We start from the raw sequence: 16,956 nt of genomic DNA, 5'->3' as shown, positions 1-16,956 counted from the left end.
TAGACGTTGCTGGGGATGGGTCTACAAAAACCAATATCAAAATGAATACCAAATAGCTTATCCTTGTGGCTATTCTACCTGCTTGATGATGAAGCAACACGTATCATTCTCACCCAACCTCTTCACCACCGCATGCCAGTTTTACGTAATGTTTCTCGTGACCTTCAAACGTGAACGACATGGAAATAGGCCTTTTTCTTTCTTCAGGTTGACATTGTTGGGGTTGGGTCTACAAAAACCAATCAAAATAAATATCAAATCATAAATGATAATGGCTTAAACTTTAGTCACTTCAAAAAATATAGCAATTGACATTTGAGTCATTTGACTCATTTCTTCGGTGAATGAATAAATCTTCCATTTCGAACCGTTTGAACAACAATCGGCTTTTTTTAAAATATTCTACTGCAAACTTATCTAAGTTTCAAACACATGATCCTTGCACCTGCGGCCGGAGCAGAAAATCTCAAAATAGAGATAAAAATAGGTAAATTATTAATTTAAAAAAATTTAAATCAAAGCTTCTCATAAAACGGATAAATAAAATTAATAAAATAAGAAATTTGACTTAATTGCTAAAGCTCGATAGACTGTCAGAGTTCGTCCGCTACGTTCACAACGCTTAACTCAAAAATGAACTTGAATGATCCTAAGTAACCATCCAGGAGAAGCGGGGGGGGGGGGGGGAAATCGTATATCCACAACTGATTTAGGAGCATCTAAAACGCAAATCGAATAATTGATTGGCAATACCTAAACTCTAGGCTTATGGATTTTGTAACCGCAAATCAACAATGAGATCCTACTAGCAGCTATTTTACATAAATGAATAACATTTACAGGAGCTAGTACCTTTAGCCTGTCTTTTACATTGACAGGTATACCATTTTGAATAGTTGATGACCGCCGGAACCTATCGCGTGTCGTTTGATGCTGCATGAACAAAAGGGGAAAAATAGATCCTGTTACATGACCAACGCGTTTCTGCTACAATTAAGTATGCGCAAGTAAAACGATGTTTTGACACTCGCTTTGTTTACGTTGCTAAGCAGTAAAATGTGTTGAAATTCGCGTTTTGCTCTTCACACCGAATGTAGACGGAAAGGACTCTGCCTGGTTGTGGCTCGGATATATAAAGGATCGTTGGCTGCAAACAAATACACATTATTCTCTGCCAAAGCAAAAGCTCATGTCGTATCTAGCATTACCTTTTTTAATATTTTTTTTCATTTGGTTTAGCGTTTCGTTCAGCGACTCCTTGTCACCAACACCCCTCAATGGGCAACACCTCCGCGTCATCTGGGTAATAAAAAAAATTGAATTTGTATCTTTAGCAATTTGACTAACGGGTTATTTCTTACCCTCGTTTAAGCCTCGATGGAGTGGTAACCCTAAAGGCTTGTCCGGGCCGCTCAAAGGAGGCGTAGTTCTAGATTATCTGTCAGCCCGCTTCAACTTTACGTAAGTAAAATAAAATCACTTAAAAAAAACGAACTGCAATTTCTCAAATTTACATTTAACAAAATTACCTTATGATTTTGTATTGCATCTTCAAGGTACGAGATGGTCCGAGTGACGGAAAATTGGTTGGAGCCAAGGGCAAATGGTCGAGGACTTTTCAGCTATCTGTGGGATCGAGTTGAGATTTTTTCATTTCCTATCGACACACATAAACTAATTCAAATCGAACACATTATAATAACATTTTAAGAAGAGAGAATAACCAATAACAAACAGTTTCTGACACAATCAAAAACACTAAAAATTAGTTCTTAAAAAGTGGGGACTTTTGTGGGAATTTTTCACTTAGACAAATGTGGATATCAAAAATAATTAATTCGTCTTCCAGGGTGAAGGCACTTAATTTTAACATGATTTTGTATCGTCCTTTTCATCACAGCAATGCGATTTGTTGCTCCAAGATGTTCTCCCGACATTTCGGCGCCATGAGATTGTGGACATGACATTACCTTGGAATTATGGGGATTTCGCTTTCCTCATTCCCGCCCCAGATGAAACGGTCAACATCGACTCCGTCGTCAAACCTTTCCAATGGCCGGTAACGTTAAAACAAGACGGGAGAAGGCAGCAGAATTCCAGTCGTTATTACAGACCTTACAATAATCAAATTTCAGGTCTGGTTGGGAATAGTCATTTCCATGGTTTGCGTCATCGCCGTTATGAATCTAACGCAGTGCTACTTGGAATTTCGATCCCAATTTAAAAGGGGATCACAAGAAAATTCAAAGCAGCGGCTAGGCAGTCAATACCTCTATGTGTTTGGCAACTTGATGTCGCAGGGTAAAATCTCTGTTAAAAAAATACAAGTATATCAAAAAGGAAAAGTTAATTCTTATAACAGGGGGCCCTTGCACATCGAAAAGGTTACCATATCTTCTAATTGCGACTTCGTGGACTCTAGCGGCTTTCATCTTTGTCCAGGCGTACAATTCGCTTCTCTTCTCCTACGTTATCGCGCCAGTCCATCAGCCATTAATCCATTCCGTCTACGACATAGCGGAAAGTAGCGACATCAATCTACTCACGAAGAAATCGGGGACCATAGACACTTTGTTATCGGTAAGTTTTCATGATTTGAAACTCGCCAGGTTTTTTATTGGCTTAAATTTTTGGGAATCAGAATGTGAATAATACAGGCCTGTACAAGAAGCTAGGCAAACGACTCGATGCTCTTCCCAACTCCCGATGTCCTCTTGTGTCAGAGTGCATTCAGCTGATTACACCGGGATCGAGGAACGTTTTCATTGATGTATGACTTAAACTATATCTTCTAAATAGATGCTTCATACAGATAAGAAGATAAGCACAGAACTAATCGCAAACATTTTTTTTTTTTCAAATCCTAGGCCGCTATTTATCATTTAGATTCGATAAAAGCAGATTTTGAAAAGACTGGCAAGTGCAATCTGCAGCTGGCAAAAAATTATTTCTATAGTGTTATTCCAACATTTGCCCTACGGAAAAATAGTCCCTACACTCAAAGCATTAGTCAAGGGTAAGCAAATCAAAGGTAATTATTTTAAAAGACTGGTTGTATTTAAAAAAAAAACTGTTTTCAACCAAAAAGGCTATTGGAGCTCCAGGAAATGGGTCTGATCAAACACTGGGACCTGTGGTTCCGCCCCATGCCTCGACAATGTATGGAAACTATTAAAAGCGGCTACACAACCCCGACAAACAAACATACCCCTCTTTCCCTCAAGAACTTGACTGGCGCATTTATCGTTCTACTAGTCGGGTTTACTCTCTCCCTTTTGGCTTTCCTTTGCGAACAAGTCGTTTCGATCCCTGAACGTCACCGCCGTCGACGTAATAAGTTACAACAAATGCCACAACAAGTCACTGAAGGATCACCTAATACTGCTGATGAAGAAGAAAACGAGGCAACGAGCCTATAAAGTAAACAGCAGTTGATGTTGACCAATCGAACTTTTGATTCTGTTTGCATTACTACAAAGGAAAAAGAGTAAATAACCAGAGTAAACTGTTTAAAGCGTTTTCATCAAAACTCAACAAAATGGCCTACTCCTTAGCGCTAAAAGAAGATAGGATAACAGATTTTAGTCCCTTTACAATATTTATCACTCCATACCTAAAACATTTGATGTTAAACTATTGCCTTCTGCACTCAAAGTTGTTATGTGTTGCTGCAATTTTTCAACTATCCAGCAAGCAGAATGAAAATGACATTTTTCTGGATGAGATTAAAACAAAGAGTTCGATTACCAAGTAACTATCACATCATTGTTCAACTGTAGCCACAGTAATAAATTGCTAGTACATCACAGTTGTCCCGATCTTAAATAAAAATATACCAGACAGTATAGAAAAGATTGAATTTACCTGCTATAGCTGTTAATATAATGGAACCAGCACAATTGGATGGGAGAAAGTCTTGTGTTCTCCAGGTTACCAGTCACAACACACTGCCCATGACTATTATGGAAATATGATAACAATTATAACAAAGCACACACTTAAAACAAATTAAGTCTGAAATCTCAGCAGAGTTGAAACTCGAAGGACAAAAGCTCATTTCTTTATCACACTAGTATCGTACACAGACAGTCGGCCATGATGGAACATTTGGTGCAAACCAAACAAACGCCACTAGCGACACCAACCTACATTTTCTTCAACTATCCTTGGTGCGGAGTGGCGCTTTTATTTTTCGTGCGACAAAAAAGTACACGTTAGGTTTAAGTACGAAAGAAAGAATCAATTAATCCTTATTTAAAGCACAGAGATACAGGTCGAACGAATTATATTAACTAAAAGCATCGAATCAGTTATTCGGAACTAAAACGACAGCTTTTCCCCTCAAGTATATCTAAACGTTGAATAAAAAACGACATGGTCGGGCAAGAAATTTCTCTACTAAAAAGATAAAAAAAGCCAATCCCGACCCGACGGTTAAAATAAGAAAAGCGCCTTGTAAATCTGACAATCGGAGGTATTTCGGTCCGGTATCAAATTGCCTGACGTCACCACATTTACTACCCGATGGAGGCCAATAAACTTTCTTCCAATAAATCCCAAGACCCGCTTCCATCATCTGAAGAACCCTGTTAAATTCGCAATTAAATGGATGAATTTTCACTTAATACAAAATAGGTTATTACTTTTTATCTAAAAGTAGTTTCAGAGGGGAATTATTAGGTAAGTCGAACGCTACGTTAACCTCAAAGAATCCTTGTTTGGCAATACCGATACGGCAAGTGCCCGATTGACGGATATCTTCATTAACTGCAGGCTTGAGACTCGATTTGTACTGCAAATAAAAATTCCACTATTACATAAAATTAAAGAAAACTAGCAGAAGTAAGTTGTAATTACTGCAATGTATGCACAATTCCCATTAACGACGTTGAGAATTCCGTCAAAATGCGTATCAATAAGAGCGCCACCTCGTTTACTCAATAACCCCTCTGTTTAGAACAGAAAGTTCATTAATTTTAGTAGTTTCAATTAATAAGATAAGCTTTTACCTCCGATAGTTTTGTAAATCCCATTTGTAGCTTCCTAATCAAAATAAATAAGAATGAAATATAATGGTTTCACATTCTACATTCACTTACAATAAAAAGAGGACCTAGAGCTGTTCCGCGTTGCACAACCCACTGAAGATGAGATCCGGGCAGATCTTCCAGTCGGTCGATGATGGACGATAGTTTAGGGAAACGCAGAAAGGAGATCAGGATCGCGACGTAAGCGCTGGCAAACACGACAGCACTTAAACACCAAACAATTCCAAGCAAACGAGGCGAAAATCCAATAGAGGGCAATTTTTGACCAGCTAAACAACAGGATTTTAGTTTTCAAAGTAAAGTGAAAAATGAAATGATTTTACATTGACCAATGAGAACTCCGAGAATGAAAAATTGGTTTTTCATTAAAACGGGGCATTTTGCCTTGTAACGGGGGCACAAAAATTTGAAATAAATCCAGAGTATTACTGGTAGAATAGTCACTAGCGCGATCAAAGCAATCCAAGTCTGTTTAGGAAATACGCCAATTATTAATATCGATCATTATCTTTAACGTGAAAATTATACCTCCAAATGAAAGGGTTTCGTGCAAGCTAATAATCGATTTTCTTCCGCCGGAGGTGGGATAAGTATAGCAGCGGAATCCGCGAAAAAAGCCGTGAAAAAGGCGACGACTTTTGACTTTGTCGTCAAATTAAACCACATATTCGTGATCCCCATGAAATTTGGGGTCGATTAGGTGTGATTTAAACGAAATCCAAAATTTGGCCAAAATCGAGAATTTTCCTGAGACATAGAGCTGTATTTCACGACGGCGTGACAAAGACATATCATTATAAAAGAGTAGTAGATGTACGATGGGGAATTTCAATTGACTAGGCGAAGGTAGACGAGAGATGGAACAATGGAAATAATATACAGAGCGATGAAAAACGAGATATAATACACTACGATGCAACGATACAGAACAAGTTCAAGCAATATACATATACATACATGCCATATAATTACATACAAATCCATTAAGGGGCCGGAGTAAAGGCTTCCTGGTCATCCCCATGTCCGCGGATGTGGCGATGGATAATGGAGACAGATCCCTGGATGGCCATCAGACGGCACTTCCTCCGGAGGCGGCGCCAAGGAGCCGGGGGGATGTTGAGGGCGACGGCCACTGCGTTGTTTGAGACAAATTTGACGAGGATCACGAATTTGTGGTTCTTTTGTGCGTCAGATCAATATTTACTAAACTACTGACAGAAATGAGTAAACCAGAAGTAGAAAAAAAAATCAAATATCGAAAATCTAACAAGTGACCTTTGTTGGGGGAATAGTTATCGTTAGTTATCACTAAATATTTCAACAAAATAACTGCCAATAAATGTTGAAAAAGATGTGCAAAGTAACTGAAACTGTTTTGACAGCTACAAATTTTCAAAAAGCCATCTAGCGTTAGAAAAAAGAAACGTCCAAGTTAAACTTTGTTTGCGCGCAAGAAGGGCCTGATTTTGGAATTATTACACATACACAGACTTTAACGCAACTAGACTATTGGTAGATAACCTAAGAATATAAGTCAATTGTTGGGTACCTGGGCATAATCCCGTGGTGAGTAACTGCAGGTGTGTAACAGCAAAGGGTAGCGTCCACTGAAGTGTTCTAACTCGTCGGTGAAGTAAGACAAGTTGTAGCAGCAAAAGCAGTGAAGTTAGATGAGCGTACGTCGGGAAAATAAGGATGGAGCAGAACGTTGCTGGATGTACCTCTTCCTTCAGGGACAAAGGTCAGCATTGGCTTAAGGATCTATTATGTGCTATGTAAAAAAAAATGTTTTGCATTAATGAATTGAAAATATTACAGTTAATAAAGCATTTCAATCTTTACCTATACTAACAAGCACACTGAAGTTTTCATGATAAAAAACCTAGAAAATGGAAATCACAGCAACCAACAGCCTTACTCCTCAGGTTGAGGTAAATTTCCTGATGCTAAAGAAAGTGTCATGTAAAGTATTGCAGTAGCGTGGTGATAGGTTATATTGATGCTTACCTTTATCATATGGGTGAATGGTGCTGAATTGAGTAAGGCATTTGACGTGGTGTGGTTGGTGTGGTAGCAGTAATGTGGAAATACCTTATCTCCGCACATTTGTATTCCACAATATGTGGGCTTCACACATGAGTTTTAGGCTTTTGACAATATGATGGGTCTATTGGATGGAAAGTGACTGAGCGCTAAGTCAACTTTTTGGAATGACTGACAGTATGCATCTAAAGTTTGAAGAAATAAGTTGGTACAGTATAAAAATTAGAAAATTTGGTCAAGATATACCTACATATGATACGAAGTTCAATTTGGTGTATGAAATCACAGGAATATAAATATTAATTAGCATCCAATTGTTTCGCCCATTTTGCCTCGTTTCACGATGAAACATCAACAAGGGCGACACTAGCGACATCTGGTAATGAGTTTTGAAGTTCAAAACCAACCAACCAACTTCAAAACTCATTACCAGATGTCGCTAGTGTCACAACACTCCGCACAGCTTAGGCTTTTTCTTGGGAAATTCCCCAAGAAAGCTGGGTATCAGGAAAAGGCCTCAGAACTCTAGATGAAGCTAACATTGATCTGGCGATGCCAGTATTGGTCTACAGAGTGAAAAACCCCATACATTGTTTTTTTTTTCTTATTGTTTAAAGTTAGATTTCTGATCATTATTTAACCTTCAGGTTTCAAAAATACTCTTGATTTATACTTTTGCCATCTATGACAATCCACCATATAAACAAAACGCCGATGGGAAGATGGGGTTATTAAGAGAGATGTGACGTTCGCTACCTTACTTGGGCACAGAAGTATGACAATGACAGATAAAGCTGCAGACCTACTATTAGTCGCCAAAGAACCTTATGATTGGATGTCATTAGAAAATTCCAGGTGTAGGTTTTTATCTGAATTTATTAAACGGCACAAGAGGCCATGAACTTCGGGAAGATACGTACATTAGTCCACATTCTGTATCCGAAAAGAGAACAACAAAGTGATATTTAACATGCAGAAAACGAGATATGTTCTTTAATAGTCAACTGTTCCTAGAGAGAAGGACCATTAGACGGGGAGGACGAAACCATGTCAACAGCTGAAATATAATGTAAAAGCCAAATGAGTTATAAAATATTACTATGTCGTAGGTTAGCTATTATTACTTTGCTTTGTCTTTGGCATTTCAGTACATCCTTCGGATTCGGTTTCATCTTCCGAGTCAGATTCCCATGATTCAGGTAATTGCTTTGATGCGTACAAAGTAGCCAATTCAGTCCAGCTCTGAGGCTTAAGTTTATAGTTCGGAATGTGGAATTGTTTCAAGAATTTTCCAAAAGTTCCAATTGCGCCAACTTCTGATTCATCCAAGTCTGAATCACCTGAAGAAAACTGAATGGATGCCGATTCTCCGTTCTTGTCGAAGACTTTACCCGTAGCCTTGCAAATATAAAGAGGTTCATCGCCGTCGTTCTTTCCAGGAATCATCACCCAATCCTTTGCCTTTGGGAATCAGAAGTTTATGTTAATTACAATTTCAATGAGAAAGTGGTTTTATCTGTCTACAAACTAATACATGTTGCATTGATTATAAAATTAAATGGCTATCGCTATATGGTTTGGGCTTAACCATCTAAGTCCAGACATAGCCATTGATCCAAAGGGTTACACAACTTTTCTAGTGCCCGACTGAATCTCTTTCCCAATAATAATGCAAAAAATTTTACTCACTACACCTGAACAAGATAACAATTTAACACACAAACATGATGGTTACACATGAGGTAATTTACTTAGAAGTATATACTTACTGCTTCACTCTGCATTACTTTATCCATGTTAGACATTTCTCTAAAATCTTTGTCACTTGAAACAAAAGAAATGGAAGCTGACCCTGTAACAACAAGTTGCAAATAAAATGTATGTAGTGAAGTCAATCAAGTTTCCAGATATAATAACGGTTCATACGCTTATGTGATACTGATTTCGTTGTTCAACACTTCGATCGACTTCGATCCTCGACTTTCTCGATTCTCGTTCTTCTCAAATTCTCTTCCTCTCAGTATGGCAAATTGGCAATGGCTGGCAATGGCTGCTAGCTTGCTAGGTTGCCTTTTCTTTATAATTAAAATTATTAAACTTTACATTAAAATTAAATGTAAATGCAGTAAATGTAATTTCATAAGGATTATTTCTGATTTTAAAAATTGCAAATATAATGGGATAAAGAAATGCGTTACAACTTACAATTAATTTTTTTTAATTTTCGTTAGCAAAATTCAAATCAAAAGAAAAAGAACGCTTAGATTTCGACTGCTTTTTGCATGATCAGTGTTAAATCAATAAAATTTAAAAAAATGAGTTTTAATTTGTAAATGAGTTAAGAAAAATAAGTGTAAGTTTGTTAAATTTGACTCTTTTCTGAAATAATTTTCCTCCTATTCTCTTTACATAATATTAAAATCCCAGTTTTATTGAAATGTCTTTAGGTTTCAAAATTCAAATATGTGTACTGTACGTTCAGTTAAAATACGAGATATTACTTCAATGGATTACACATTTAACAGAATTATTGGCGGTTGGAAAGGAAGTAAGGAACGATAATGTTATAATGAAGTTATTTCTTTTCTTCTAGGTCAGAACTCAGGAAGTAACTTCTGTTGTTTGCAAAATTAGGTTACTCGTGGACTGGCAGTCACAGGATACGCGGTACGCCAGTCAACCATGGATGAAGCAAACACTCGGCTGCTGTGGCCCGCTCTTTGGGATCAAACGCCAGCATGGAATGGAGAAATTCTGCAAAATCGTGAGCGTCCCGGGCACCCCATCGATACTTTTCGATCAGCACGTTGCAGAGACCCCATGGCTTAAATGATTCAATGTTCCACAAAGCTCCCGTTTCACTAAAGAATCGATACGAAACTTTCCCCGATGCCAAAACATCTTTTGGAATTTCACCCAACAGTTCAATAATGAGTGCCAAGTGATCGTCATCCTTTGAATATTCGACGCCAGCCTTCGGATAGAATAGGTAGTCACCGGTCGCCAATTCAAATGCCACGCAAGCCGTGCTCCAGATATCCGCTGGAGGTCCGAATTTGGCACAGATTAACGATTCCAGGCAGCGATATGGTCTCGTCTGAATTTTCTGGCTAAAGTTCGAATTCTTCACGCTACACGCACTCCCCAAATCTACAATTTTTACGAGGAGATCAGAATATGGCACTTCAAGAACTGGTTTAGTGTCATCCAACGAATCCGTCGACGAATGGCGGCTGTATTTTTCAATGTGTCGAAGTTGTGATAAAAGTAGCTGTGCCTTTTCTTTTTCCTTTCTCTCATCATTGTTCTTTCTGGAGGACTGCAGTTTCTGTGGAGCCGAACTCACCAAAGAACCCGTGAGTTTCTTTCCCGTCCGGTGGCATTCCCACACGTCAGCGGCCATCTTCCGAACGAATGGATCATCGACGCAAACCAATATATTTTCCGGCTTGATATCCGTGTGTATAACTCCGCACTTTGTGTGCAATTCATTCAAACCTTCCAACACCTAGAAAAATGAAATATGTAGAACGGTCGAATTTAAACAAAAACATCAATTTTATTAGTACAAACCTGACGGATGATGGTCTTAACAGTGGGCAAAGGAAGGCCTAGTTTTAGAGGGCTGATGAACTTTAGAGTGCTATGACCAAGGACTTCAAACACCATACAGATGTGTGTGCCATTAACTCCGTTGACCTTAAAATTATCAAGAAGTTGAACCACCTTTTGACTCTTGCCAACGCTACGGAGAATCTTGATCTCATTCAGTGCTGATTTCGTGTCTGTGGGATGGCTTTTGACTATTTTGAGGGCCACGAAACGTTTCCCAATCAGATCCCAGCAGAGCCAAACAGTGGAGAAAGTGCCCCATCCCAGTTTGCAGAGGACATAGTATCGGTCGTGAAGGAGATCACTGATTGCCACTGGATGGAAACCGCCTACAGAGTATTGGTTGGGATCTTCTTGCTGGTCTAGATCGCAGCACAGTATATCTTCTTCAAGGTTTTCAGGAATCGGACATTCGGAGTCTTTTCTCACATCTTTAGTTGTTTTCTTTTTGGGTGGTTCTTCGTGTTTTGGACCGCTGATTTTACTCTCGATTAATTTGGCAGAAGCATTTCCGACTTCGGACAGTTTTAGGCTGTTTATCTTCTTTCGATTCGGCGTGGCGTTCACTTGACTCATCTTTTCTTTTCCATTTACTGAAGACCTTGTTTGAGTAGAACACTTATTCCGGCCGGAATCTGTCTCGTTGATCAATTCTTTTCTCTGTCCGGAACAGATCGGCTTAGGAATCTGATTGGGGGCGTTTTTATCGATCGTGCATTCTGCTGCTTTTGCTTTACACACCTGAAGATTGAATATACACAAACAAATTCTAAGTTGAATATCGACTACTTTCCATAATGTGCGGTTTTTAAATAATTAACATAGACACTGTGATACGAGTGCCCTGTAGCCAATGAATACAAGTTATGGACATCATTTGTTGCCTAGAGCAGACACGTTGTGGAAACTAGCATTTACTTACCGACTTATTCGTCACTTTCTTACCCATATTTCTAGAATGGGTTATCGTTTATTTCTCCAAACTTGGACGCCGATATGGACCTCAAACTCCCTGAACTGTGAGTGCACGTTGGCTCACACACACTGGACTTGAAAGTTACTGACACCGAGAGTCCGAGACGAAAAGAATGTGTAGTGGGGAACCGACCGCTGATGCCCTTCTAAACGTTTTCCATGGCTTCCCCCCTTCTTTCAATATGGCGGCTTTGACCTTGACTTTTATTGTTCTTTTACACAACTCAAATCACATGGCTCACACAAATGTTTCGAATGATCTGACAAACCTACACACTTTCACTTTGACAAGGAACTTTTTGAATAAAGACTAAAACCCTTCCAATTAATCAGTCCCGATCATTATCGATTTCGAGTTTAAATTAATTTACGTCATTTTTTAATCCGTAAATAATTCTGGTTTTTCAAATAAAGACAAATAGGGAAATTATTGATGTAAAATTTAAAATTGTAATGAGAAGTGAAATTGGTAAAAATACTAGCTCCAATAATTGAATATATTTGGGCGCCGATGGCCTAATGGTTAAGGCGTCGGCGCCTACGTTGTCGGATCTGGTCGCCAGGGTGGCAGATACTGGTTCGGAACTCACGGTCACGGCTTTGGGAGAGGTCGGCTGCTGCTGTTAGTTTAAGATAGGGTGTTAGGTTAAGGTATAGGCTAGGGGTTATAGGTCCTCATCAAAGCCTGAACCGTTGCATGCAGACTATTCCTCAACAGACCCATCCGATAACGTTTTGTTAATATTTTCAATAATTTCTTTTGTTTTGAATAAAAGATGCGAGATGCGTCTTCACCTTACAATCATGTCAGTGGTTCAAAACTTTGCACATGCAAAATATTTTTTCCAACACAGATTTCTATTTTGCTATTTAAATGCGATTTCTTTGTTGTTTAGGATATGAAAAAACGTTGATGTGATTGTTTCGTAATGTAGAAACTCATTTTGATGCGAGAGAAGAAAAGTTGCTGTAGCTACACCAAGCTACAAACGAAACACGACACAAGCCCTTCCAATTAAATAATAACGCTCATTATGGATTTTAAGTTTAACTTAATTAGCGCATTATTAAAATGCGTTATATAATTTTCGAATTTTTCAAATTAAGGTTTGGGGGAAAGTTGTAAAATTGAGTTAAAATTGGAAAAAATACTAGCTTAAAAAATTAGTAACTGACAGACGCCGATGGGTGAGTGGATAAGGCGTCGGCGTTGTCGGATTTGGTCGCCAGGGTGGCAGTTACTGGTTCGGAACTCACGGTGACGGCTTCAGGGAGGTTGGCAGTTAAAAGCGGGATCGAACTGCTACTTGGTAACATCCCCAATATAAGATATTAAAAAAATTAAGAAACCCGATCCGTTGCATGCAGATTGTTCCTCAACAGACCCAATCCGATAACGTTTCGCTCATATTTTCAATAATTTATTTTGCCTAATAAAAGACGCCCAGTGCAGGGTATTATTTGAATTACAAACATGTCATTGGTTCAAATATGTTCACCTGCAAAACTTTTTTTCAAATACAAAAATCTTTCTAATAATTTATTTACAATTTATATTCTGTTTAAAGGTTACAACAAATATGCATATGAATTATTTCGTCACGAATATTAAATGAAAGGCTTGGAGAACATCTGAAGCATTGAGCACTTTCACGCTCACTTTTATGTATTCCAAATAATATCACTTTTTGAACACTTCCATGTGTGGTTAATATTTTTTATTCAGTGAATTGGTTAATACCAAAATGTGATTTCAATTTTTTGAATAACCCTTATTTAACAGTAAAACCTATATTACATTGACTCAACGCTTTTAGGAAAATACAGACACACTCATTTAAACACGTACAGGATCGCTTAGTTGAAAATGCGATCTTATTTCTTATTTTAATTTCTTAAATCTTTTGAATATCTTGAACCAATGTTTCACACTCCTGACAATTCCGATTTAGTGTTAGCCGAATCTTGCTTTTCGATTTTTTCTATTCGCATCAATTCTTCGTTTTCTGGGAGTATAGTAATCAAAATAAAAGTTTAGTAGATCAAATTTAAAAATTCGTAAATTAAACATTCTTGTTTTACCCTTCACAGCTTTTGCGACAGCGGCTTTGTCTTCGACGATGTACCTGAAATAGGACAACAACCAATTTTGAAACAGTATTTTAATAAATGATTGCGTGAAAATCTAATACCAAGCGTTCAGGAAGAAAAAATAGGCGCTCAGGGCTGCGATGATTGTCGTGATGAACAACGAGTATTGTAGAGCCCGAAAATCAATGTCGACCGTTTCCGGATCGATGAACGATGAACCGGAACAATTATTACTTGAAGAGGATTGATCCAAGACCATCGCTCCGTCGTAGTAATCATTCGATAAATAAGTTTTCGATTCAGCCGCAGCAGTCAACGACTTTTTAAAGCTGTCTGATACCTGGAAGGAAGAATATTTAGAAACATTTTTACAATTCTTTCATTTTTCATTCTAAATTATTTGTATTTTACCAGCCCGACTATATACGGAGATCCGGCATCACCTAATGCATGGGAAATGAGGATAGAAAAAGCTTCGGCTGTCGAACGTCTCGTAGGAATGACGACATACTACTCAGTAAAATAGGAAAAAGAAAATAATTCAATCAAGTCATTCGCTGATCAAATAGTATAATAACGATGATTCAAACTATACCAAGAGGATGTCACCAATGGGAGCCCTAAAATCAAATTTTAAATAATCTGAATAAAAGAGTCATTAGGAAATAATTCAAAAATATTATCGAACCAGCTAACGTTGAGGAACCACTGGCCGAAGAAGAGGACGATGTACAACGGCACTGGAGGGCCAGTCGCGATATAGCAGCCCCAAAAGAGTAGCGGGGCGCAAATGACCATACTCCAAGCGCAAACTTGGGCGTCGGCAGTCGGAAAGCGTTTTCTCAATTTCTGTCCGACCAAAGATCCGGAAGCAACGCCCACCACTCCGGCTAAAGCTGCTTCGAAGCCGACGACTAAAGATACCCTTTTATCAAATAGATTTGAAATGATAATAACAGGATAGATGATTTTTCTTAATTTAAAGGTATAAATTACCTGGTATAAGACACGTCTAATCCTTGTCCGGAGGCTTGTCCCAATGTAATGAATTTTGGACCCCACCAGGCCAGCGCTCCCGAGACATAGGTGGTGAGCGTGCAGCCCGCGGTTGACAGTACGAAACTTTTACTAATGACAAAATTCAAAATAATTATCTTATGATTAATTTGTTTGTTCTTTTGTTAAAAAATTTAAGTGATGATCTTACTTTTTGGCCAGATATTTAAGATCGTCCCAATAAGTTGTCGGGGATAAAGTAGATCCTTCGGCTTCACCTCTCGGTGGCTCTTGGACGATAAAGAAGATCAACAGGACGGCGATAAGGCCTAAGAAAGGTGTAACACGGAGGCCCCACTGCCAGGAACCGAAAGCGCTGGCCATCGCTGCACCAACAATAAATCCTAGACCGCTTTACAATTCATCGCTTTACTAGTATACGTTTATATGACAGCCATTACGTAACTGTCAAATAAAAAAATAAATACCAATAGACTTTACCTTCCAACCGGAATGGCGAAATAATAAAGGATGAGGAATTTCGACCGGGTGTCACCGACGCACACGTCGGAAATGATAGTCGGTGAAACGGTGGAAAACATGGACTCGCCGATGCCAACTAGAATCCTCGACGTCAGAAAGAGGCTGTAAGTTTCCGTAAACGAACCGGCTAAATCAAAATAGCGAATAAAAATGAATTAATAAATACAAATAAATCTAAATAACGAACCTACCTAAATTGGAAAGACCCCAGAAAATGATTCCACATCCCATGATGATCCTGCGTGAAGAAATGAAAAATAAATCTAAGATATATGTTGGAAAATTGTTGCATCAAACAATTTCGGTAATACCTGCGAGAGAACCTATCGCCCAGGTATCCGACTAGAGGTGAGAAGAGCATGTAGGACACCACGAAAGCCGTCGACAGTAATCCACCTTGCGCATCGCTGATTCCAAAAAAGCACTGGATCTCCGGCAGGATTCCTGATATCCACCATTGTTGGTTGATGATATGAAATAGTTAAAAAATCGATTGCAAATCGAGACGATGGGATTATGCGTCAGTAAATAACCGATGTGACTATAATAAGACGAGATAAATGTGGGGTGTCATTTACACACGCGTACCTGCGATAGTGAACCGATCCATGTACTTTAAAAGATTGACAAAACAAAGGATTAGGACGGTGGCGAGTTGGCGTCTAGACATTATTTGCTTGACTTCTTCCGCAGTTGCGATCGACGACGAAGTGATCGACGACGATGATGATGGCTCACAACTGATCTGGTCTTCCGGCTTGTCTTTGGTAGGAAGCGATACAGTCAAGTCTTCGGTCGAAACAGACAGTTTGTCTTTCTCTAGATCAACCTTTGGTTCATGGTCGACGGTTTCTTCATCGGTCGGCAAGGGATGAGTTTGGTCACATGCGACAGAAGAAGTTCTCGAGGATAGCGCTGGCTCGTTTGATGTTTTATCGGGAACAATTTCTGGCGCTATTATCGACTCGTTTGGATTTCCAGACGGTTGTAGTTGCTGCTGGACATTTTCGGCGACAACCTGTTCGATAGTCGACTGATGTTGGACGGTTTCGTTGCTGTCGATGTCTGGCGAATCCATCGTAGAAATGTACTCTTTTGTTTTTACTCTACTGATTCAATTCGGCGGAAGAAAAATGAAGAGAAAACTATACAATGGCGTTTCAGCTTGTCTACTTCCAGCTGACGGGAATCAACTAACCCCGAAACGTGTATACACTTGCATTTGTATCTGCAGTGACAGCATTGTACCTATACCTACAGAGGGTGGGGCCTAAAAATTTAGATTACATATTTTATCTTCAAATATAATACACGATACGTAAAGAAAACTAAATGTACCTAAAGAATTTCTGATATGTATCCATAAAATGACCATCACAATCCTTTTTGTGAGCAATCTTTGAACAAATGTCACAAGGGAAAAAATAATAAAGTATCATTTACGTCGTCGGACAGCGATGTCAATTTCCTCCATATAGTATTACCGCACCACATCTAGACTTAAGCCTGGATTTTCATGTTAACATTTTTATTGACGCTTGATCTATTTTTTTGTGATGCCAAATTCGTTGAATTCCATTAGAAATTCACCTAGTATGTTTTAGACAATTATTGTTGAGAACCAACTCACAAAAACAAACTTGTAATA

General features: G+C 38.7%; 4 protein-coding genes and 3 long non-coding RNA genes across 10 annotated transcripts; 1 reads left to right on the top strand and 6 right to left on the bottom strand.

Annotated features, from left to right (window-relative positions):
• Positions 1-43: 43 nt before the first annotated feature.
• On the bottom strand, positions 44-2,227 carry LOC124343883. 2 transcript variants are annotated; one of them, XR_006919401.1, is made up of 6 exons: positions 1,530-1,621; positions 1,362-1,455; positions 1,209-1,299; positions 1,041-1,147; positions 853-933; positions 44-229 (listed from the first exon to the last, which is right to left on the bottom strand). It is a non-coding gene; the product is annotated as an uncharacterized LOC124343883 (long non-coding RNA). The 2 variants fall into 2 exon arrangements; XR_006919402.1 differs by lacking the exon at positions 44-229 and adding an exon at positions 1,971-2,227 and having other exon boundaries at positions 894-1,147; positions 1,530-1,626.
• A 164-nt stretch (positions 2,228-2,391) lies between these two features.
• LOC124343932 lies at positions 2,392-3,529 on the top strand. The gene is made up of 2 exons (XR_006919457.1): positions 2,392-2,580; positions 2,642-3,529. It is a non-coding gene; the product is annotated as an uncharacterized LOC124343932 (long non-coding RNA).
• An 872-nt stretch (positions 3,530-4,401) lies between these two features.
• LOC124344474 lies at positions 4,402-5,714 on the bottom strand. The gene is made up of 7 exons (XM_046798025.1): positions 5,577-5,714; positions 5,372-5,516; positions 5,100-5,317; positions 5,010-5,043; positions 4,858-4,949; positions 4,703-4,792; positions 4,402-4,586 (listed from the first exon to the last, which is right to left on the bottom strand). Exons 1-7 carry the CDS (start codon positions 5,712-5,714, stop codon positions 4,518-4,520), a joined length of 786 nt encoding a protein of 261 aa, XP_046653981.1. The 3' UTR covers positions 4,402-4,517.
• Positions 5,715-6,502: 788 nt separating this feature from the next.
• Positions 6,503-7,214, bottom strand: LOC124343860. The gene is made up of 3 exons (XR_006919369.1): positions 7,056-7,214; positions 6,891-6,994; positions 6,503-6,819 (listed from the first exon to the last, which is right to left on the bottom strand). It is a non-coding gene; the product is annotated as an uncharacterized LOC124343860 (long non-coding RNA).
• A 735-nt stretch (positions 7,215-7,949) lies between these two features.
• LOC124343811 lies at positions 7,950-9,128 on the bottom strand. Its single transcript, XM_046797302.1, has 4 exons — positions 9,018-9,128; positions 8,861-8,943; positions 8,216-8,552; positions 7,950-8,148 (listed from the first exon to the last, which is right to left on the bottom strand). Exons 2-4 carry the CDS (start codon positions 8,894-8,896, stop codon positions 8,102-8,104), a joined length of 420 nt encoding a protein of 139 aa, XP_046653258.1. The 5' UTR covers positions 8,897-8,943; positions 9,018-9,128; the 3' UTR covers positions 7,950-8,101.
• A 391-nt stretch (positions 9,129-9,519) lies between these two features.
• LOC124343643 (SRSF protein kinase 1-like) lies at positions 9,520-11,889 on the bottom strand. Of its 2 annotated transcripts, none has more exons than XM_046797051.1 (3): positions 11,626-11,889; positions 10,665-11,444; positions 9,520-10,599 (listed from the first exon to the last, which is right to left on the bottom strand). In XM_046797051.1, exons 1-3 carry the CDS (start codon positions 11,650-11,652, stop codon positions 9,745-9,747), a joined length of 1,662 nt encoding a protein of 553 aa, XP_046653007.1. In that variant the 5' UTR covers positions 11,653-11,889; the 3' UTR covers positions 9,520-9,744. The 2 variants fall into 2 exon arrangements, with proteins under 2 accessions (XP_046653007.1, XP_046653008.1); XM_046797052.1 differs by having other exon boundaries at positions 11,649-11,889.
• Positions 11,890-13,332: 1,443 nt separating this feature from the next.
• Positions 13,333-16,750, bottom strand: LOC124343620 (protein spinster homolog 1-like). 2 transcript variants are annotated; one of them, XM_046797014.1, is made up of 13 exons: positions 16,647-16,750; positions 15,897-16,578; positions 15,620-15,752; positions 15,500-15,546; positions 15,267-15,435; positions 14,977-15,177; positions 14,766-14,897; positions 14,458-14,694; positions 14,365-14,389; positions 14,181-14,279; positions 13,871-14,109; positions 13,761-13,804; positions 13,333-13,684 (listed from the first exon to the last, which is right to left on the bottom strand). In XM_046797014.1, the coding sequence occupies exons 2-13, from the start codon at positions 16,384-16,386 to the stop codon at positions 13,605-13,607; spliced, it is 1,896 nt and encodes a 631-aa protein (XP_046652970.1). In that variant the 5' UTR covers positions 16,387-16,578; positions 16,647-16,750; the 3' UTR covers positions 13,333-13,604. The 2 variants fall into 2 exon arrangements, with proteins under 2 accessions (XP_046652970.1, XP_046652969.1); XM_046797013.1 differs by having other exon boundaries at positions 15,897-16,414; positions 16,647-16,747.
• Between the last annotated feature and the right edge of the window lie 206 nt (positions 16,751-16,956).

This window comes from Daphnia pulicaria, chromosome 6, assembly GCF_021234035.1.
Source record: "Daphnia pulicaria isolate SC F1-1A chromosome 6, SC_F0-13Bv2, whole genome shotgun sequence".
In the NCBI taxonomy this organism is placed as follows: domain Eukaryota; kingdom Metazoa; phylum Arthropoda; class Branchiopoda; order Diplostraca; family Daphniidae; genus Daphnia; species Daphnia pulicaria.
This window is presented reverse-complemented; position numbering and strand designations above follow the sequence as displayed.

Coding starts and splice junctions, on each gene's coding strand:
- LOC124343643 (XM_046797051.1), bottom strand. CDS start 11,652: ATGGGTAAGAAAGTGACGAATAAGTCG. Junction 11,445..11,625: donor AGAAAGTGACGAATAAGTCG/GTAAGTAAATGC, acceptor TTCAATCTTCAG/GTGTGTAAAGCAAAAGCAGC. Junction 10,600..10,664: donor TTAAGACCATCATCCGTCAG/GTTTGTACTAAT, acceptor TCATTTTTCTAG/GTGTTGGAAGGTTTGAATGA.
- LOC124343811 (XM_046797302.1), bottom strand. CDS start 8,896: ATGTCTAACATGGATAAAGTAATGCAGAGTGAAGCA. Junction 8,553..8,860: donor AAGTAATGCAGAGTGAAGCA/GTAAGTATATAC, acceptor TGATTCCCAAAG/GCAAAGGATTGGGTGATGAT. Junction 8,149..8,215: donor AATGCCAAAGACAAAGCAAA/GTAATAATAGCT, acceptor ATTATATTTCAG/CTGTTGACATGGTTTCGTCC.
- LOC124343620 (XM_046797013.1), bottom strand. CDS start 16,747: ATGATACTTTATTATTTTTTCCCTTGTGACATTTGTTCAAAGATTGCT. Junction 15,178..15,266: donor TTCGCCATTCCGGTTGGAAG/GTAAAGTCTATT, acceptor TGAATTGTAAAG/CGGTCTAGGATTTATTGTTG. Junction 14,898..14,976: donor CTTAAATATCTGGCCAAAAA/GTAAGATCATCA, acceptor TTTTGTCATTAG/TAAAAGTTTCGTACTGTCAA.
- LOC124344474 (XM_046798025.1), bottom strand. CDS start 5,714: ATGTGGTTTAATTTGACGACAAAGTCAAAAGTCGTCGCCTTTTTCACG. Junction 5,044..5,099: donor CTCTAGGTCCTCTTTTTATT/GTAAGTGAATGT, acceptor TATTTTGATTAG/GAAGCTACAAATGGGATTTA. Junction 4,587..4,702: donor CCAAACAAGGATTCTTTGAG/GTTAACGTAGCG, acceptor CGAATTTAACAG/GGTTCTTCAGATGATGGAAG.